The 21,539-nt window shown below is 35.8% G+C and overlaps 1 protein-coding gene and 1 long non-coding RNA gene across 5 annotated transcripts in view; both read right to left on the reverse strand.

Moving 5' to 3' along the window:
* The window catches only part of senp7 (SUMO specific peptidase 7), a 14,657-nt gene extending 3,649 nt beyond the window's left edge, over positions 1-11,008 (reverse strand). Inside the window, exons 1-13 of one of the 4 annotated variants that reach the window (XR_007828418.1) lie at positions 10,769-11,007; positions 10,337-10,442; positions 10,142-10,240; positions 9,632-9,735; positions 7,106-7,661; positions 5,089-5,362; positions 4,121-4,236; positions 3,813-3,887; positions 3,615-3,648; positions 3,117-3,314; positions 2,720-2,970; positions 2,396-2,532; positions 1,450-1,566 (exon numbers count right to left, since the gene is read on the reverse strand). Coding sequence is in view for 3 of the 4 variants with exons in the window: in XM_051119180.1 (XP_050975137.1) it covers positions 1,450-1,566; positions 2,396-2,532; positions 2,720-2,970; positions 3,117-3,314; positions 3,615-3,648; positions 3,813-3,887; positions 4,121-4,236; positions 5,089-5,362; positions 7,106-7,661; positions 9,632-9,735; positions 10,142-10,240; positions 10,337-10,441 (2,066 nt within the window). In the remaining variant the exon portion in view is untranslated. Of the gene's footprint in view, positions 1-1,449; positions 1,567-2,395; positions 2,533-2,719; positions 2,971-3,116; positions 3,315-3,614; positions 3,649-3,812; positions 3,888-4,120; positions 4,237-5,088; positions 5,363-7,105; positions 7,662-7,799; positions 7,913-9,631; positions 9,736-10,141; positions 10,241-10,336; positions 10,443-10,768 lie in introns of those variants that run through there. The other 3 variants (XM_051119180.1, XM_051119181.1, XM_051119182.1) reach the window with 3 other exon arrangements.
* A 4,925-nt stretch (positions 11,009-15,933) lies between these two features.
* On the reverse strand, positions 15,934-21,273 carry LOC127171474 (uncharacterized). The gene is made up of 3 exons (XR_007828520.1): positions 21,095-21,273; positions 16,703-16,795; positions 15,934-16,495 (listed from the first exon to the last, which is right to left on the reverse strand). It is a non-coding gene; the product is annotated as an uncharacterized LOC127171474 (long non-coding RNA).
* Positions 21,274-21,539: the final 266 nt, after the last annotated feature.

Here is a 21,539-nt window from a genome sequence, read left to right on the forward strand (position 1 = left end):
CTGAAAAACACACACACAAAATGCATCAGTTTGCAAATTTGTTATCAATATTCAGATTTCAGATTTAAGCACCTAAAAACAGTTAAACTACAGTTAAAAAATTGAAAGTCAGTAAGAATTTGTAATCTTTAATATTGCAAAATATTATTACAATTTAAAATAACCATTTTCTAATTTAATACATTTTGAAATGTAACCCATTCCTGTGATGGCAAAGCTGAATTTTCAGCAGCTATTACTCTATTCTTCAGTGTCACATGATCCTTCAGAAATCATTCTCATATGCTGATTTGGTGCTCAAGATACATTTCTTATTAGAATCACAGTTGAAAACTGTTTTAGGACCCATTTACTGTGTCCTTGCTGAAAAATATTATTGATTTCTTTGTTTAAAAAAAAAAAAAAGAAAACCCAGGTATTAAGACTTGTATGGTTTATTATAATGTAAATGATGTGTCTCTTACTGAAATATGCAGTAAAAGAAACCCATGAAAGATTTACATTATTTTAAAAAATCCACATCGTTTTTGACATATTTTGGACTATGGGGCGTGCCATTATTTTTTACCGCAACACAACTCAGAAAATAAAATACTGATACGATGACCACAGCTACTGAAAGAGCTTACAGGCGGTGATCGATATAAGCACAGGCTTAAACCAAATGCTGCAACATCAATTTTTCCCCACAAGGAGTCTGAACTCCCTAGGATATAGAGTGAAATCCACACTGAGAAACTCCTTGAGTGGCTGCAGCTTTATGACAAGCGTCGGCATGTTTACATCTTGCCAGGATGTAGCATTTCTTGTCTCTGCCGTTTGTAAGTTCTTTCAGTAACTGTGGTCTAAAGCTTCAAAGGCATCAGGGCTACAGTGGAGAGAACAAAGACGCAGGTCTTTAGGAAATTTTATTTGTCCACAGGCATCTTTCCATTCTTTTCTCTTCTTCTTATCACTTGGAAAAGCACTGAAGACTAACAGCACTTCAACTAAAAATTACAACCAAAAGCCACACAAAGTGGCATACTATAAGTATTTTATTTTAGGTTGTGTTGCGGTAAAAATATCAACCAGTACCTCACAGAGTGCAAAATAACAGGGCCTCCATAGTCCAAAATATGTATAAAATGATGCTGATTTTTTTTTTTTAAATAACATAAATCTTTCATGGGTTTTCTACTACACATTTCAGTTAGACACATCATTTACGTTATATAACGCCATACAAGTTTAAATACCTGGGGTTTTCTTTAAAAACAGCCAATGTGTAGTTGTTTCTATGGGCAGTTCTTGAATAAAACAAGTTGCAAACTGGATTAAACTTGCTGATAGTCAAAACTCCCAGTTCTTAATCCCTCTCCTTCACAAATAACTGATAGAGTGACTCTGTCTAATTCAACTGCATATAAATACCGATTCAGATATAAAAGTCATCCTTAGTAGTCTTACTTGAGGTAGAAGTCGATGATGACATCATTAAGAAACTCGCCACTGTCTAAACACTCCAGGTCCTCTGTCGTCACGGTGATGGCTCCTTTCGAGGGTGGAGGAGGGAACTGAATCAACCTAAACAGTCGAATTAAAGTAAATTAGGACTGATTTAAATTGGTTCAAAGTGACAGTGATATTTGTGACCCTGGTCATAAGGGTTAGTTTTTTTAAATTGAGATTTATACATCATCTGAAAGCTGAATAAATAAGTCATGCATTGATATATGGTTTGTTAGGATAGGACAATATTTGGTTGAGATACAACTATTTGAAAATCTGGAGTCTAAGAGTGTGCAAAAAAAAAAAAAAATCGAAATATTGATAAAATCGCCCTTTACAGTTGTGGAAATGAAGTTCTTAGCAACACATATTACTAATCAAAAATTACGTTTTGATATATTTACGGTAGGAAATTTACAAAATATCTTCATGGAACGTGATCTTTAATTAATTTCCTAATGATTTTTGGCATAAAAAAAAGGATAATAATTTTGACCTGTGCAATGTATTGTTGGCTGTTGCTACAAATATACCTGCGCTACTTAAGACTGGTTTTGTTGTCCAGGGTCACATTTATAAATATACATCACAGTTTCAACAATAATATTGAGCAGCACAGCTGTTTACAACACAATGATGATAAAAAATGTTTCTTGAGCCCCAAATCAGCATATTAGAATGATTTCTGAAGATCCTAAAGACTAGAGTAATGACTGCTGAAAAATTTGGCTTTGACATTACAGAATAAAATATATTTCAAAATATACTAAAATAGAAATGTTTTTTAAATTGAAAGAGTATTTCAAAATATTACTGTTTTTAACTGTATTATTGATCAAATAAATGCAGCTTTGGTGAGAATAAGAGATTTCTGTCAAAAACATTAAAAACTTTTTTTTTTTACCTGCGTGCCGGACCACAGTGTCGGTACGGTGCCCATTCTGCCCCAAGGGTAGGTTCCAAGGTAACACTGTATGAACCCTGAGCTCTTCTGTGGCACAGCGTGTAAACTGGCTCCAACTGCACATCAGAATCCTGAGACTGAAAACACACTTTCAATCCATAAAAAGGCCTACAATCCTACAATCTACTTGAACCCCTAATTATCAACCTAATCATTTGCAAATAAATTACTAACATTAAAAGATAACGTCAGGAAAGAAATAAACTTGCAAACAAGGAAAAAAGCAAACACACAAGATACATAGATGCAATATTTTGTCTGAACCTTCACAGCAGATACAGCAGTATGTTCAGCAGTGCTGGTTTGCAGATCAGTTTTGGGCGTCAACAGTTGGAGAAGGTGTGTTTCATGGGAGCTCAGAAGCAGTTCCAGACTTTCCTGCTGTGTGAGGGCGGCCTGGAGTTGGGAACTGCTCTGATTTAGAACCACAAAGTCCATTAAGGAGGCCAAGATCGCACTGTCAACACCAGCTAGACATTCAGCCAAACACAGCAACAAACACACACTGCCTTCGGCTGTACACACACATAAAAACATACGTAAAAGGAGAGAGAATATAGAAACTACTGTTATTGCTTTCAAAAATATTAGCAATGTTAACAAATATATAACAATATATTACAGTATTATTAGTAATCAAGAAAGTAGACAGGTAGCTGACCTGGACTTGTGCCTGACAGGATGACAGACAGGTCATTGTGTAATTGGTGTGCCTGGGCATCAGACAGCCAAAAGAGGAGCAGAGAAGGGGGTGGATCCTCGTTGTCCTTAACCAGGCCACACCCACTCAACATAGGCTCCTCCCACACACTGTATTTACACACGCTAGCCATAGATATAGAAATGTTCACTGAAGAATCTGATCAAACAAAAAGAAAAAATTTATAATCATATCTATTACGCATAGATATTACCTAATTATTACATAAAATGTAATATGAAAAAATATAAAATGCTAATTATATGTTACAAAAGCTTTTTATTTCAGATAAATGCGAATCTTTGGATCTTTCTACTCATCAAATCCATGAAAAACTGTTTAAAAAATGTTTCTTGAACAGCAAATCAGCATATTAGCATGATATGAAACAGTAAATGCTTAGTGTAAACTTCACCAGAATATTTCTAATGATAACCTTTGTGTATAAAACATGTTTACCTTTCAATAACAAGGTGATCTCGTCTGTAGTGATCTGAAAAATGGTATATTAAAAACCAGTGACACAAATAGAAAATAGAGAAAAATTCAAAAACATTCTAGATACTATTTTTATGTAAACCACAGCTTGAATAATGACTTGAATGATTCAGACATATTTGATCTCTCCAACCCAGCATATCAACATATCACTCTTACCTCTACACTCTCACAAGCAGCACTAACTCCACCCATGTGAAGGGAAGACAGCTGGCACTTCACCACAACAGAACTCTAACAATAAAAACACACATACACAGACATCAGTACCCAGTTAAGCTGAATGTTTTTTTACACCAAGATAAACTATTATGAGATACTCTAAAATCAGCTATATACTATACTATACTATTTAGCAATTATGTAGTAAACAAACTGTATTCTTAAACTGTAGTCTGGCATGTGGATCACCATACCCACCTGTGTGCGAATGACACTTTGGTGTTTTTCTGCTTGTAAACCCTTACCGATTTATCTTCTATATTCATGTCTTTTGCACCCTCCAGTGGCTGGATGTTTAGGGCAGAGGTTTCCACCTCTTTTCTTTCCTCTCCTTCCTCTTCCTCTTCACTGGACAGAACAACTAAGCAAGATAACAGAATTATTGTCTTCATATAATAAACATACAAAGTTAGAAAAAAAAAATGGTAACACTTTACAAAAAGGTTCATTAGTTAACGTTAGTTAACTGCTTTAGTTAACCTAACTAAGAATAAACAATACTTCTACAGCATTTATTATTCTTAGATAATTTCAGCACCTAATAATGCATTATTAAAGTCAATGTGCCTGTTAACATTAGTTAATACACAGTGAATTAATATGAACTAACAATGAACAACTGTACTTTCATTAACTAACATTAACAAAGATAAATAAATACTGTAATAAATGTATTGTTCGTTCATGTTAGTTAATAAATTAACTAGCATTAACTAATAGAACCTTATTGTAAAGTGTTACCGAAAAAATATCTTTTTATATCTGTGAGGCACACAAAAACCAAATAATTCTTGATATTTATTAGTAAAATGAAAGGAAGTCTCTTATGCTCACTAGGGCTGTACTGATTTGATCAAAAAAATAGTAGAAAATGTAACATTATTACAGTTTGAAATAACTGTTTTCTATTTTAACATATTTAAAAACGCAAACTTTAATGGAAAATCTGAATTTTCAGCAGGCATTACTTTAGTCTACAGTGTCACAGTGCTTAATATTTTTGTGGAAACTGTGATAATTTTTTTTTTTCAAGACTGTTGTTAAAAAATTCAGTAGAAGTATTCACAGTCACTTTTGACCTATTCAATGCATCCTCACTGGATTAAAAGTACATATTTATTTAAAAAAATAAACTTTTGAACAGTAGTACACTGTTACAGATGACAAGTTATTTGTATGAAATAGCATGTTACATTGGGCACTAATCACTTACTAAGTTCAGACTGGTTGTGCTTAGAGGACTCTAAGATGACACTCCCAGAGCCAGGGTCTGAGCTGGGAACCTGTTCACCTAAAAGGCTGTCCATACGACATCTTTTGACTGGGACTTCATTGTCAACCCCAACTGAGAGGCGTAACACACTTCCTCTTATTCCATCTATTTCCTGCACCACCTCTCCATTCCTGAGCGAGTGATTTTCCTTTTCATCTGAAGCATACTTCGGGCACTCTCGTGTTTCTCTCCTTTCTTCCTTACTCGGTAGATGCTGCAGAATCAAATACAGAATCAAAGATTATGATCTCTAGTAATGTTTGAATAATAAACAGATGAACTTCCAAGTTCCAAAAAGTTCCAAATCATAGTTTATAGTTTGCTTTGATAAACCTTTTAAATAAATTTGGACTAACCTCATGTTTTTTTTTTTTCATGTCTTTAAAGAAAGAAAAAATAATGCATTTAATTTATTTCTAAAATGCAATTTATTCCTGTGATGGCAAAGCTGAAGTTTCAGCAGCCATTATTCCACTCTTCAGTGTCACATGATCCTTCAGATAGGGTGACCACCTGGCAATACATCTGTTGCGGGACAGAGACGTGATTTTGTGCTGTTATGCTATGTATATACTGATTTACATTTGTTGTCATATGGGCTGATTTATGTTTCTGAGCGTGCACATGTAAGTAAGAGAAAGCACGTCCATTTGTGTGAGAGTGAAGAGAAAACACCTGCCCTGCATTACAATAATGCACTCTAGACATAAGTCATTAAAACAAAACCATAGAAACAGCCTCAAACGAACTGTTAAAATAAGAAGGAAGTCACGTGTGAAAGCTGCATTGATTTTTTTAAAATAATCAATAAGGTAAAATTAAATGGAGAATATTGGTTTTTTTTTTTCCTTGTGCACTCGAAAATTTCCATCGGTGGTGCTAGATTACTTGATGAGATCCACAAATCCTTTGCGTGGAAACTACGTCACAAAAAGAATAAATAAAAATCTTTCTTAAAAAGGCAAAAAAAAAAAACGCATGCACATTTTCTTAATATGATTATTAAAAACCAACAGAGTAATAAAAAAAAAGTGGGACATTTCTTCAATATCTAACGTGCAGGACAAGGAGTGAAAATGCTGTGCGGTACAACGTAAAGCAGGTCAGGTGGTCAGTCTAACTTCAGAAATCATTCCTGTGGAAAACATTTGAGGATTTTTCTCCATATAGTAGACTTCTATTTCCCCCGAGTTTGAACTTCCAAAATGCAGCTTAAATGCAGTTTCAAAGGGCTCTAAACGATCCCAGCCAAGGATGAAGGGTCTTATCTAGCAAAACAATCGGTTATTTTCTAAAAACAATTACAATTTATATACTTTTTAACCTCAAATGCTTGGTTTGTCTAGCTCTGCGTGAACTTTGTTTTTTCCGGTTTAAGACTGTTAGGGTATGTCGAAAAACTCCCATCTCATTTTCTCCTCCAACTTCAAAATAATCCTACATCGCTGGTTTACCTTTTTTTGTAAAGGGTGTTTGATCTTTGCATGTTCGCTTTGCAAACACTGGGTTGGTACTTCTACAGCGATGTAGGACGATTTTGAAGTTGGAGGAGAAAATGAAATGGGAGTTTTTCGACATACCCTAACTGTAATGAACCGGAAAAAACAAAGTTCAGGCAGACCTAGACAAGACGAGCATTTGAGGTTAAAAAGTATATAAATTGTATATATATATTTTTTTTAAAAATAACCAATCGTTTCACTAGATAAGACCATTCTTCCTAAGGTGGGATCATTTAGAGCCCTTTGAAGCTGCATTTAAACTGCATTTTGGAAGTTCAAACTCAGGGGCACCATTGAAGACCATATAACGGATTTTATAATTTTTTCATTAGCTCCTTTTATGGGGTGAAAGTTAAAGGGTTAAAATAGAGATCTTTTGAAAACATTATAAATGTGTCATTTTTTTCAGTCTATTATAAGTTCTGACAGCTTTTGCCAAGAACTACAAATCTTACCTCGCCACCTGATTTTTTCTCTCTCAGGCAACCCCGCGTTGCTAATGATGAAGAGGGGCTGCATACAGATTCACATCCAGAGGAAATTGCTTGCTCATGTTGTGGAGATACTTCAAGAAGTAATACTTCATTCTCTTCACAAGTAGATGGTTTGGTCTGTTTAGGAAACTGTTCACTAATCTGAACAACCTGAGGTGAGTCACTTTCTCTGGGTGAACAAGAGTTATCAGATACTTCAGATGACTCTAATAGTTTCAATGATGAGTTCAGTTGTTTTGGACTTTTGTTTTCTTTGTGTGGATGTGATTCATTTTCAGAGGATGACTCAGCCTGGTTATGGGATGGTGAAGTGGATTTTGGTCCAGTAGAGTCTGTTTCTCCTCTTTTTGTTAGACTGGTTCTCCTCTTGTCTGTGAGTGCAGCAGTTGAGGTGTGATCACTCCGCCTTTTGCTCTCGGATTGGTTTGTCTTTTGGCAACTCTGCCTGCCGCATCTCAGAAAGCTCTGCCCGATCTCTGTCTGAAGAACATCTTCTAAAACCACCTTGATCTGACGCCTGTAGTAAAATAAGAACATAATCAAATTATTATTGCCCAAACATACACAAATTATACATACAATGACTGACACACACAAAAAAACATCATACTAAAATAACGAATAACAAACAGTGTAGCTCCTTAAAAATTCTTACTTTACTTGAAGATCCATAACTACTAGACAGACAGTTTAAACACATTTGGTACATTCTGCACAGCTGTTTATTGACTTATCTTGTTAACTAATGGCACAGCAACTACTTTTACGTACTAGCAGTGTGCACATGGAATGAGACGGGTCAGCATGTACAGATGGTGCATGAATGATAAGCACAAGTGTTTAGTGGGAGAGTGTAGATGTGCGCCATATCACACAAAACAGGATTTCCCTCTGCTATTTTAAATTAAGAGTAATATAAACTAAGTAAACATAACTATGTAAATATATATTATAACAGTTACAAAGCAAAACACCCTCCCCAATTCATCCAGATGGTTTAAAAACTAAGCAGCAAAAATGGCCAGATATGAGCATAACACATCAACACCTATTCAGCATTCAGCAGCTTTACTGAGCAAGCCTATTTTAAGGATCAGAAAGACGGTGGAAAATTTCTAAAACTGGCTTGTCCGAAGGAGCATGTTTTTATATGAATTTGTTAAAGCCAAATAAGTGAAACCACTTCAGGTCTGGCAGCACTGTCTTAAAGGAGAAGTCCACTTCCAGAACGAAAATGTACAGATAATTTACTCACCACTTGTCATCCAAGATGTTCATGTCTAAGAAATAATGTTTCTTGAGGAAAACATTCCAGAATTTTTCTCTATATAGTGGACTTCAATGGTGCCCCCAAGTTTGAACTTCCAAAATGCAGTTTGAATGCAGCTTCAAATAGGTTTAAACGATCCCAGCCGAGGATCGTTTTATCTAGTGAAACGATTGGTCATTTTTAAACAAATTGACAATTTATTTATTTTTAACCTCAAACGCTCCTCCGTCTCTGAGATGCGCATGCATAGTCTCTGTAATCCGGGTCAATGCAGTCAGGGTATGTCGAAAAACTCCCGTCTTGTTCTCTTCTTCAACGTCAAAATCAATTGCTGTTTTACCTTTTTTTTTTTTTTTTTGCAAACATTTTGGATGTTTGATCTTCTCTGCAGTTTCACTCTGTACACACTGGGTTGGTACAAAATGGGTTTTGGGGAAGAAGACGAAATGGGAGTTTTTCGACCTACCCTAACTGTGCTGACCGCATTGAACCGGAAAAAACAGACTTTGCGCAGACTTAGACAAGAGGAGCATCTGAGGTTAAAAAGTATATAAATTTTCAATTTGTTTCGAAAATGACTGAACATTTTGCTAGATAAGACCCTTCTTCCTCAGCTGGGATCGTTTAGAGTCACTTGAAGCTGCATTTAAACTGCATTTTGGAAGTTCAAACTTGGGGGCACCATTAAAGTCCACTATATCGAAAAAATTTTTTGGGAATGTTGTCCTCAAGAAACGCAATTTCTTATCGACTGAAGAAAAAAAGACATGTAATGTAAGTAAATTATCTGTACATTTTTGTTCTGGAAGTGGACTTCTCCGTTAAGACACCCTAAAACCAACTTGCTCCAAAAACTGTAAGCATGCAAAATGTGCTCGATGCATTACTTCCTCTGTCAGGAAACAGGTGTTGGGTAATCAAGAATGTAAAAAATTCAGTTACAAACCTCTAAAATCTGCAGTTTTTTTTTTTTTTTAAATACATGCAATGTTGAGAGTCTTCACACAAAATATCACAAATGCAGTTGACAGGAACTCATTTGGTTAACATCTGTGTAATCAAAAACTATATAATTCACATAATGTAAGGCAAAGTAACCAATATTGTACTTTGGTACGTAGCATGTTCATACAACTACGTAACCTAATCTTTACTATGAGTGATGAAGAACAGGCTTCGCCTTCAGAATCTGACAGAACATGTGGTAAACGCATTACCTGTGGATTTCCTGCAATATTACATGTTCTTGATCGCTTTGTTTTTGTGATTTGGGATCTGACTGGGAGGATGTACCATTTGGGGCCAGTTGTGTCCAGTGGATCTAACAGTACAAAAGTAAACAAAGGCATTTAGAAACTACCACAACATTAAAAGAGCTAAGGTTAAATTGTTGACAGAAGTTAAGTAGTGAAATAGTTTACTAGATCAGTAAAAAATCTAAAAACAGACAAACACACATTCTTTATTAATACGCAAACTTAATTCAGTGTCAATTAATTGGCGACAATATAGCTAGGCTAAAAAATTATATAATTAGGTTAAATAATTATTGTTATAATTATGAGTATTATTACTAAGCAGCACAACTAATTATTCAACAGTGGTGTATTTTATCATATTGCTGTATTTGCTGTTTTATAAAAGCAATAAGGCATAAAAGAACTTTAATAATTAGAAATGCATTGGTGAAACAATGGCTAAATAAAGTCAACAAATCTCATAGTCACCTTGGAGTGGCTATTTTTCCTTTCTTTTGACATCTCTGTATCCACACACTCATCCTCTGCTGTGGAAACTCTCCTGGGGATCTTAAGAGGACTTTCAGACTGGGACACATTAAATAATGTTTTTTTTTTTTAATCTATTGGATTTAAATAAAAACATTGAAGATACCATTACTATCATTTTATGCATGGACATACCGGACTGTCACGACTGATCCCAGGTGAGAGGGTCAGAGCTCTCCTCCGGTCCAGGGAGATTACATTACAGGAGTCAGGGCTGTTACGGGTCTTTTCATGTGGCATTCTGCAAACAGATTGTTAAAAGGTCTCTTTGAGATCCTACATAAAGCGGTGAGATAAAGGAGAGGCAGGACAGAATCAGAACCTAAATATAATGTACTACTGCAACCAGTCCTAGAAGAGCTGAATCAGATGCATTATATCATTAAATGATTTTAACTAATCGCCTCTTACATTATCCGCGAAATGTAACTGTTCGTATCTGTTAATGCGGTAAAACAATAAACAATAACACACATGCACATTAAAAGTGCTCCTAACTGACCTGTAGCTAAATACATTGTCCTATTATACCGTCATCTTGCTTTAGTTTTTATATATTACACCTACTTTTTAAGTCCCAGAGTCAGTTTAAACTGTAGAACATGATGAATGAAGAAAATCCAGCTGATGAACAGAATATCAGCACATGAATATTGGGATTAAATTCCTCGATTAAAAACTTCCGCCACTCACAGGAAGTCGGATTCTCTTGTTCTTGTGAGACGTGTAGTCTCGCAAGGTACTATGCGCCTTCTAGCGTCAAGGAGAACATACTGTTTAATACAAACCAGTCAGGCACTGACAGACTATCTGTCTCACAGTCAGCAATCCAACTCATCCCAAAGGCGTTAAATAGGTTTCAGGTTTGGCCTTTGTTCTCGTTTACATTTCCACTCCATTGTCAGAAGAGGGGCATTATTGTCATGACTGGAACATAAAAGAGGCACCCTCAAACTGATACATAACACTATATAACCATATATATTTTCGCTTCATTTCATTAAGTCCACTTCTAGAACAACAATTTACAGATAATGTACTCACCCCCTTGTCATCCAAGACGTTCATGTCTTTCTTTCTTCAGTCGTAAAGAAATTATGTTTTTTGAGGAAAACATTTCAGCATTTTTCTCCATATAATGGACTGATATGGTGCCCCAGTTTGAACTTCCAAAATGCAGTTTAAATGAGGCTTAAAATGATCCCAAATGCGGCTGTAAATGATCCCAGCCAAGGAAGAAGGGTCTTATCTAGTGAAACGATCGGTTATTTTTAGGGATGCACGATATTATCGGACTGATATCGGAATCGGCCGATAATGACTTCAAATGTAAATATCGGCATCGGCCCGATATGAAAAATTATGCCGATATGTTTTGCCGATAAGATGAATATGTTAACTCCCATGTGCTAAGGGTGTGCTAGGGATTAGATCATGTCAGCAGTGTGGCTCATTCTTGAAGCAAAGTTTTGACTGAATGAGGAGTAGATTCACTGTTTTGGATCGCTGCATTTAAACTGAGAATACACATACAGAATGATGCATAGCAATAGCACGTGCAGTGGCAGCAGTGGCTGTAGGAGAAAACGCGCCGTTGTTCCATTTGGGATAATTTACTGTTGCCTGTTTCATATCCAGTCACTAGATCGTTAAATGCACATTTTAAATGGTTTTATGGTGCTCTTTGTTGTATTTTGAAACCCAATGGCTGTGTTTGCACATGACATGGTCTGCATTTAAAATAAAAAGTAATTACAGTGAATTCTCTTTCTTCGGCGCAACGGCAAAACACACTGTTGCTCATATGAAACATTTTTCGTGAATATGACAAAAGTGAGGTACAAAGCATTCTTTATAAGTTAAATAATTGGTTAGCAGGCAAATGTTAGTAGCGACCATACTTTTGGATTCATGCTGTTCAAGACAATACATTTAAAGCCATAAGCGGCTATGTGTCCTGTTTTCCCGGTTGGTCACGAATTGCCACAAACTTAATAATATTTATAGTTTCTTTTCACAAATCATCACCGTCTCACCCTTTAATTTCGCAGGTTTGTTTTCTTGTCATTTACTTTTAATCCATGTTGTCGTATCATTTATGCGGGTAAACTGCGTGTGGGAAATAAAAGATTTTGTGGCAATAAATTAAGAATTCGTTAATACGACTTTTTAATTCGTTCCCTTATTTTACAAATTAATAAATTAATAAAACGTAGGAACGAATTAACAAGTTGTAGGAAATAATTATGTTCGTGTCCCGCAGCCCTGTCAGAGCGCAGTGCACCGTATAAAATAATTAGAAATTATAATTAAACATGACTTAGTGACTACATTTCTATTACTTTCTTTCCATGTTGAATGCCTTTGTATTGCAGGGCTCTAGACTGATCAAAACTGTCACTTTTTTTTTTTTTTTGAAATGTGCAAGTTAAAATTTGACGTGGTCACACTGCTCCATAAAGCGCGGGTTACAGAGTTACAAAGCCTTGGCATATTCAGGATTTCACTGATCACGCGAAGAGTAGTTTTCGTTGTGAGCGCTTCGGGTGTAGAGCCTGGTTTGTATTTGTAGTGTCAGCACGAGCCAGGTGGTGACGGCAAAAAGGACGCGACTATTCTGGAAACGATGGCGGACGGAGGATTTGGTTTTCGAGTAGGGTAAAAGACCGCTTGTTAAACCAGAGAAGGTAAACATGTTGGTATTCTTGTGCAAAAAAAGTGTACTGTTTTGCCAGTTGGTCACGAATTGCGACATAACTTAGTATTTTTATTTTCCCAAATCCTCACCGTCTCACCCTTTAATTTCTTAGGTTTATTTTCTTGTCATTCACTTTTAATCCATGTTTTCGTATCTCTTACTGTGATAAATTGCGGGTGGGAAATAAAATATTTCGTGGAAATAAATTAACAATTCATTAATACTACATATTAATTCGTTCCCTCATTTTACAAATTAATAAATTAATAAATCATAGGAACGAATTAAGAAATTGTAGCAATGAATTATGTCCTGTTCATGTCCCGCAAAGCACCCTCACAGTCACCCAGTTTAGTTCTACGTTTCTGTTTTCGTTTTGAAATGTTGTATTCAGATTGCGAATTCGAAAGTGAAAGCATCCGAAGTTCGGCTTATAACATAGCAAAGGTGAACTTAATTCACAAAATTCAGATCATAAATAATGCTAGTCTACTGATGAAAAAGAAGGGATTGAATATAAACCACTCATTACTATTTATTTAATCCTAACAAATAAGTTATTGTTAAAAACTAACTTTCCAAATAAAATTATATATATCGGTATCGGTATCGGTATCGGCCAAAATTAGATGAAAAAATATCGGCATATCGGATATCGGCAAAAATCCAATATCGTGCATCTCTAGTTATTTTCATTAAAATAATACAATTTAAATACTTTTAAATCTCAAATGCTCGTCTTGTCTTGCTCTCCCAGAACTCTGTGTATTCTGGCTCAAGACAGTGTATGTTGAAAAATTCCAATCGTATTTTCTCCTTCAACTTCAAAAATCATTTAAAAATCATCCTACATCGCTGTGGAAGTACCGACTCAGTCTTTGCAAAAGTGAACATGCAAAGAAGATCAAACACCCTTAACAAAAAAGGTAAAACAGAGATATAGGACGATTTTGAAGTTGAGGGAGAACATGAGATGGGAGTTTTTCGACATACCCTAACTGTCATGAACCAGAACAAAAACAGTCCAGGCAGAGCAAGACAAGACGAGCGTTTGACATTAAAAAGTATATAAATTGTATAATTTTTATGAAAATAATCGATCATTTCGCTAGATAAGACCCTTCTTCCTTGGCTGGGATCGTATACAACTGCATTTAGGATCGTTTGAAGCCTCATTTAAACTGCATTTTGGAAGTTCAAACTTGGGGCAACATATCAGTCCATTGGGGAAAAATGCTGAAATGTTTTCCTCAAAAAACATAATTTCTTTACGACTGAAGAACAAAAGATATAAACATCTTGGATGACAAGGGGGTGAGTACATTATCTGTAAATTTTTGTTCTGGAAGTGGCATCAGGTGGAACTACAAAAATAAAGCATATTTTTTGCGCATCAAGTCTCTGTCAACTCAAACATGACAAACACAGATCATAAGGCATGTCTGCCTTAAAAGTAGACATGTAAAAGTAGACTACTTTCGATAAAAGGTTCAACATTTTAGGAATCTTAACTTAAAGCTTAGCTTAGCTGTCCAGAAAAAAAACTCTGAAGTTTGTTGTATCCATTGAAACCCAAACATTCAATCAAATTCCTCAATCTTGTAAAGATACTGCCAGTGTTTACCCTTCACGTTGTCTGTCTCTGCGTATTATGGCAAGTCTTCGAATTTTGGTTTGCACTTCTGTAACGAAATCTGGGATTTCTTTTTCCACAGCTAAACACCTTCTGGCTCAGTCTTAAACAGTTGCCACGCCCCCAAACTCTGGCTATTGGCTGTGTCGACGTATGCAAATACATAGGCTGACAAGTAGTAGAAATTTGGCATGCCGTTATCCACCTTATTCTTCAATGCAAAAGTAAGCCTATGGACAAGACTTCTGGGTTCATAACAACGTGCAGTAAATGGTAAAAAATGTAGCTTTGATCACAGGAATAAATTACGTTTTAAAATATATTCAAATAGAATGCAGTTATCTAAAAGTAAAATATTTCACAATATGCTTTTTCAATTTTTGCTGCATTGCCTGGGAACAACTGGGGGTTTGATGCTTTGCTTTTTTTATATATTTATTTTCTCTACTTTTCTTTACTTATTCACCCACTGCCACTGATATTTTGTGCAGTGTGGCGTCAAACTGATTGACGCCAATTGTGCATATTGAGTGTGGAAAAAGAATGTGTCCTTTCACTCTCCCCAACTATGTTTTCTGCCAGTTCTGAGAACTGAACCCACAACCTTTGGGTTATGAGTCTGACTTTCTAACCATTACCCAAAACTGAGGTGGCACCTAACCCCCAATGGCTCCTAGACGCTGAAGCAAATGGCTGCCCACTGCTACGTTCCCACGGTGTGTGTATGTGTTGACTCTGCATAAATGTAGAGCACAAATTATGAGTATGGATTACCATACTTGCCTACACGTCATGTCGTCACTTAAATAAGTAAAGAAACATAAAGACAACATTTCTGTTAAAATTATATTTTGCATCACGTGGCCTCAGTAGATATATATTTTTAATGTATTTTTCACATTTGCTGTCTTTATGCTAGGGCCAAACTTAATTTTTTTTTTTTTTTTTTGATGTACCCTAATAAATATATTTTATATATAGTAGTCAACATTTGAAGTGGATCAATAAAGTTGTCCTAAGACAAGAACAGGTATTGTTTTAGTTTTAGGACAACTTTGATGAAAGGTTTTGATGTACTTCAAATGTTGACTATTGCATAGCACTGTTATCAGAATTGAAAAGAGGCTTTCAACTTGTATAAAAATGTTTCTGAAATAAATTGCCTACCCTACCTTTAATACTGGAAAATGGCAGCAAAATAATTTCCAGTCTTTATATTTTCAGCAATAATATTTTGTCATGCTGTGATGAACACTACAACACCCTGAGTATTTACCTAAATCCCACTTTCCTATTTTATAATTCGTAATTAAAATACAGAAATGTGTTTATTTGATCATAGAATATAGTTTCCTAGAGTGGACAGATATTACAAAACAACCCTAAATTAAACAAGAGAACAAAGATTGGACCGTTTTATTTTTTGTTTTTAAAGTTACAAAAATGGTAAAATCTTATAAATAGTGTCAGCTTTTATTGTTACTGACAGCAATATGTCTTTAGTCAATGTATAGTCAGTTAGTTGCTGAGTATAAATAAAAAAGCTGTAGGTAAACATCAGATCTGAACCGCCCCTGAGGTAGAGGTTAATGAACAGACCTTCACAAACTACAGCTGACAGGAATCAGAACAAGAGAAAGAGACAAAGAAAGAGAGAGGAGGAGCAAGTGTTGGCATCTAAGAACAACAGGTCACGCAGAGCAAAACTGGACTGAGCCTTCTGCTAAAATCTTTACTTAAAAGCCCAGTTTGGATGGCCTTGTTGAAACGCCAGCACACCAGCGACAAATGCTGGTGTCCAGCAATGCTGTTTTTTTCAGCCCAGATTTGCTTCTGCGTGACCTTTAACCTCAGGAACCACATTGCTTTACAGCTCTCTCTGTAGATGCAGATGATCCAGCAGCACCCTGAGGCTCTGGGGCGTTCATTAATGCCGCGTCTGATGCATAGCGCTCCTTTTTACCTGGAAACACAAACACGTCAGACAACTTTAATGTGATATTTGAATGCACTATCTGTACAATGTGGAATGAACACTAATTCACTCTAATGTACTTCGCCTTGTTCACATAAGGCTACAGAGTAATTAAACAATTTTTACCCTATGTACTTTCCTTATATTTCTGATATTTACGTGAGAGCGAGAGATAGATAAGTGATTATAACTCACCTTTAGCCAGACTACATGATGTGCGAACAGGTTGTTCTGTTTGCTCCCTGTCTGTCAGCGCAGCACGGATCTTGCGCACCACATAGGAGCCGGCTGTAGAGGAAATGTTACAAGTCATTATACAAACACACAAAACAAAAATCAATATTACACTATGTGATATAAAGCACAATTCTTTCATCAAAATAAACAAATAAGAAGATTTTGTAAAAGCTCATCATTATTTTTATCTAAACAAAATGCAGTGTGGTGATACCATGGTACAGTGATCTTATCAGATGATAATACTATAGTACTTAACCATGGTAATGAATGAATCATAATCATGGTATTTACACAGTACTATCAAAAAGGTAATAACTTTTTGTTAATGTTTGCTCATTAACAAAATAAGTAGCTGACATACACCTGAATAGAATATACATGCTTTTGTTATGCTTTACTACAATGTTTAATGAATATTATGTTGTGCATACTGTATACACTACCAGTCAAAAGGTTTTGAACAGTAAGATTTTTAATGTTTTTAAAGACTTCTCTTCTGCTCACCAAGCCTGCATTTTTTTTGATCCGAAGTACAGCAAAAACAGTAACATTTTAGAAATATTTTTACCATTTAAAATATTTTCTATTTGAATATATTATAAAATGTAATTTAAAGCTGATTTTTTAGCATCATTACTCCAGTCACATGATCCTTTAGAAATAATTCTAATATTCTGATTTGCTGCTAAAAAAAAAATTATTTATTATTATTATTATTATTATTATGTTGGAAACAACTGAGTCCGTTTTATCAGGTTTCTTTGATGAATAGAAAGTTAAGAGGAACAGCATTTATCTGAAATCGAAATCTTTTGTAACATTATAAATGTCTTTATCATCGCTTTTGATCAATTTAACACATCCTCGCTAAATAAAAGTATTAATTTCTATAATTTCATCCCCCCACCAAAAAAGCATTTGAATGATATATAGTGTATAATGTTACACAAGCTTTTTATTTCAGATAAATGCTTATATGTGGATTTTTCTGTTTATCAAAAAATCCTGAAAAAAAACGTACTTAACTGTTTCAAATAGTGCTAATAATAATAAATGTCTCTTCAACAGCAAATCAGCATATTAGAATAACTTCTGAAGAAAAATATTTAACAATATTACTGCTTTTGCTGGGTTTTTGGACCGCAGTAAAGATAGTTTGCGGTTTGATATTCGGATTTCTTTTGGCTATAAATACACAACGCGCTGTCATAAACATGCAAATAATCCCGAATGTGGTTCTCCATGATTTGTGAATTCTGGTGATGATGTGCCTTTTGGCCGAAATTTTATTTTATTTTTTCGACTCTTAATTTTATAATGCTTATAGCCCCGAAAGTTGGAAACTTAGCAGACTGAAACCAGTGTCATGTGAACCAGCTTGATCTGTGAATTTTTTCACAGCAAAGCTCTTGTCCGTAACCCCCTTGGTAAGTCCGCTATAGTAAGGAATGTGAAAAATATGCGCTCTTCATGTTTAACGTATTTTGCCATTAAACACGCAGACTGCTCAATACAAAAACATTGTTTTTAAGTCAAACTCGATTTGTGAAAACTTTCACAATCGCTATTTATTGCGTAACAGTGTTCCTAATGCTCTGCTCTCTTTTTCTTCTATCAGTACTGGTCAGCTGACCCTTCCCTGAGTCATATTATTCACTATTCTGATCTGTGAAAACTTTCACAGTTCAGTATTGGTCAGCTGACCCTTCCCTGAGTCATATTATTCACTATTCTGATCTGTGAAAACTTTCACAGTTCAGTACTGGTCAGCTGACCCTTCCCTGAGTCATATAAATCACTATTCTGATCTGTGAAAACTTTCACAGTTCAGTACTGGTCAGCTGACCCTTCCCTGAGTCATATTATTCACTATTCTGATCTGTGAAAACTTTCACAGTTCAGTACTGGTCAGCTGACCCTTCCCTGAGTCATATTATTCACTATTCTGATCTGTGAAAACTTTCACAGTTCAGTATTGGTCAGCTGACCCTTCCCCGAGTCATATTATTCACTATTCTGATCTGTGAAAACTTTCACAGTTCAGTACTGGTCAGCTGACCCTTCCCTGAGTCATATAAATCACTATTCTGATCTGTGAAAACTTTCACAGATCAGTACTGGCCAAGTTCTGACCCTTCCCTGAGTCATATTATTCACTATTCTGATCTGTGAAAACTTTCACAGATCAGTACTGGTCAGCTGACCCTTCTGTGGGTCATGTAAATCACTATTTTGATCTGTGAAAACTTTCACAGGTTAGTACTGGTCAGCTGACCCTTCTGTGGGTCATGTAAATCACTATTTTGATCTGTGAAAACTTTCACAGGTTAGTACTGGTCAGCTGACCCTTCCCGTAGTCATATTAATCACTATTCTGATCTGTGAAAACTTTCACAATTCAGTACTGGTCAGCTGACCCTTCTGTGAGTCACTAACATCACTATTCTGATCTGTGAAAACTTTCACAGTTCAGTATTGGTCAGCTGACCCTTCCCTGAGTCATATTATTCACTATTCTGATCTGTGAAAACTTTCACAGTTCAGTACTGGTCAGCTGACCCTTCCTGAGTCACTAACATCACTATTCTGATCTGTGAAAACTTTCACAGTTCAGTACTGGTCAGCTGACCCTTCCTTGAGTCATATAAATCACTATTCTGATCTGTGAAAACTTTCACAGGTCAGTATTGGTCAGCTGACTCTTTCCTGGGTCACTAACATCACTGTTCTGATCTGTGAACATTTTCACAGGTCAGTACTGGTCAGCTGAACATTCCCTGAGTCAGTAACATCACTATTTTAATCTGTGAAAAAATTCACAGTTCAATTTGGGTCAGAATAGTGATGTACATGAATCAGGAAATGGTCAGCTGACCAGTACTGAACTGTGAAAGTTTTCACAGATCAGAATAGTGATTAATATGACTCAGGGAAGGGTCAGCTGACCAGTACTGACCTGTGAAAGTTTTCACAGATCAGAATAGTGATTAATATGACTCAGGAAAGGGCCAGCTGACCAATACTGAACTGTGAAAGTTTTCACAGATCAGAATAGTGATGTTAGTGACTCACAGAAGGGTCAGCTGACCAGTACTGAATTGTGAAAGTTTTCACAGATCAGAATAGTGAATAATATGACTCAGGGAAGGGTCAGCTGACCAATACTGAACTGTGAAAGTTTTCACAGATCAGAATAGTGATTAATATGACTCAGGAAAGGGCCAGCTTGACCAATACTGAACTGTGAAAGTTTTCACAGATCAGAATAGTGATGTTAGTGACTCACAGAAGGGTCAGCTGACCAGTACTGAATTGTGAAAGTTTTCACAGATCAGAATAGTGATTAATATGACTACGGGAAGGGTCAGCTGACCAGTACTAACCTGTGAAAGTTTTCACAGATCAAAATAGTGATTTACATGACCCACGGAAGGGTCAGCTGACCAGTACTGAACTGTGAAAGTTTTCACAGATCAGAATAGTGATTTATATGACTCAGGGAAGGGTCAGCTGACCAGTACTGAACTGTGAAAGTTTTCACAGATCAGAATAGTGAATAATATGACTCAGGGAAGGGTCAGCTGACCAATACTGAACTGTGAAAGTTTTCACAGATCAGAATAGTGAATAATATGACTCAGGGAAGGGTCAGCTGACCAGTACTGATAGAAGAAAAAGAGAGCAGAGCATTAGGAACACTGTTACGCAATAAATAGCGATTGTGAAAGTTTTCACAAATCGAGTTTGACTTAAAAACAATGTTTTTGTATTTGAGCAGTCTGCGTGTTTAATGGCAAAATACGTTAAACATGAAGAGCGCATATTTTTCACATTCCTTACTATAGCGGACTTACCAAGGGGGTTACGGACAAGAGCTTTGCTGTGAAAAAATTCACAGATCAAGCTGGTTCACATGACACTGGTTTCAGTCTGCTAAGTTTCCAACTTTCGGGGCTATAAGCATTATAAAATTAAGAGTCGAAAAAATAAAATAAAATTTCGGCCAAAAGGCACATCATCACCAGAATTCACAAATCATGGAGAACCACATTCGGGATTATTTGCATGTTTATGACAGCGCGTTGTGTATTTATAGCCAAAAGAAATCCGAATATCAAACCGCAAACTATCTTTACTGCGGTGTATTTTGGATCAAATAAATGCAGGCTTCTTTAAAAAACATGACTGGTAGTGTATTAATGTATATATAAGAATTCTTAATGAAACAAGCTGTAATAAGAGACTAGAATAGATTATTATCATATTTATTATAGGCGTTTATCTCCTAAACAGAAACCAAATAGTTATAATCTTCTGTTCTAATGTTAAAGAACTAGAAAGTCTTACCTTTTATCACAAGTCATACCATGGTGTACAGAACGTACAGTTTCTACTGTATCTGTTTCGTTCCCAGAAATTTGCCTTCAAACACAAGCGTCGTTTACAGGTTGTGAACCTGAATGTTAATGTTGTTGTTCCGGAAGCGCCCTGCCTGTTCAAACAGCTGCTGTTATGAAAATATGTTACGTATGGCTTACTGTAGCGTTTCACTCTTACAACGCACTTATCATTGATTGGCTCCTTTGCCACTTACGATGAGTTGTTCACCAATCGCTATTAAACGCGCTGAGATGACATAACTCAACACGGCCAATCAGGAAAACACAACGAAAAAAAGTAGATCTCCTTTTGTTTATAGTTTGCTAAATACTGTAAATAATCTTTATTTGAATCCATTTCTTAAAATTACATAAAACAATATAATATAGGAAGACAAAATTATTTGTTTCTG

This window comes from Labeo rohita, chromosome 9 (assembly GCF_022985175.1).
Source record: "Labeo rohita strain BAU-BD-2019 chromosome 9, IGBB_LRoh.1.0, whole genome shotgun sequence".
NCBI classification, from domain to species: Eukaryota; Metazoa; Chordata; class Actinopteri; order Cypriniformes; family Cyprinidae; genus Labeo; species Labeo rohita.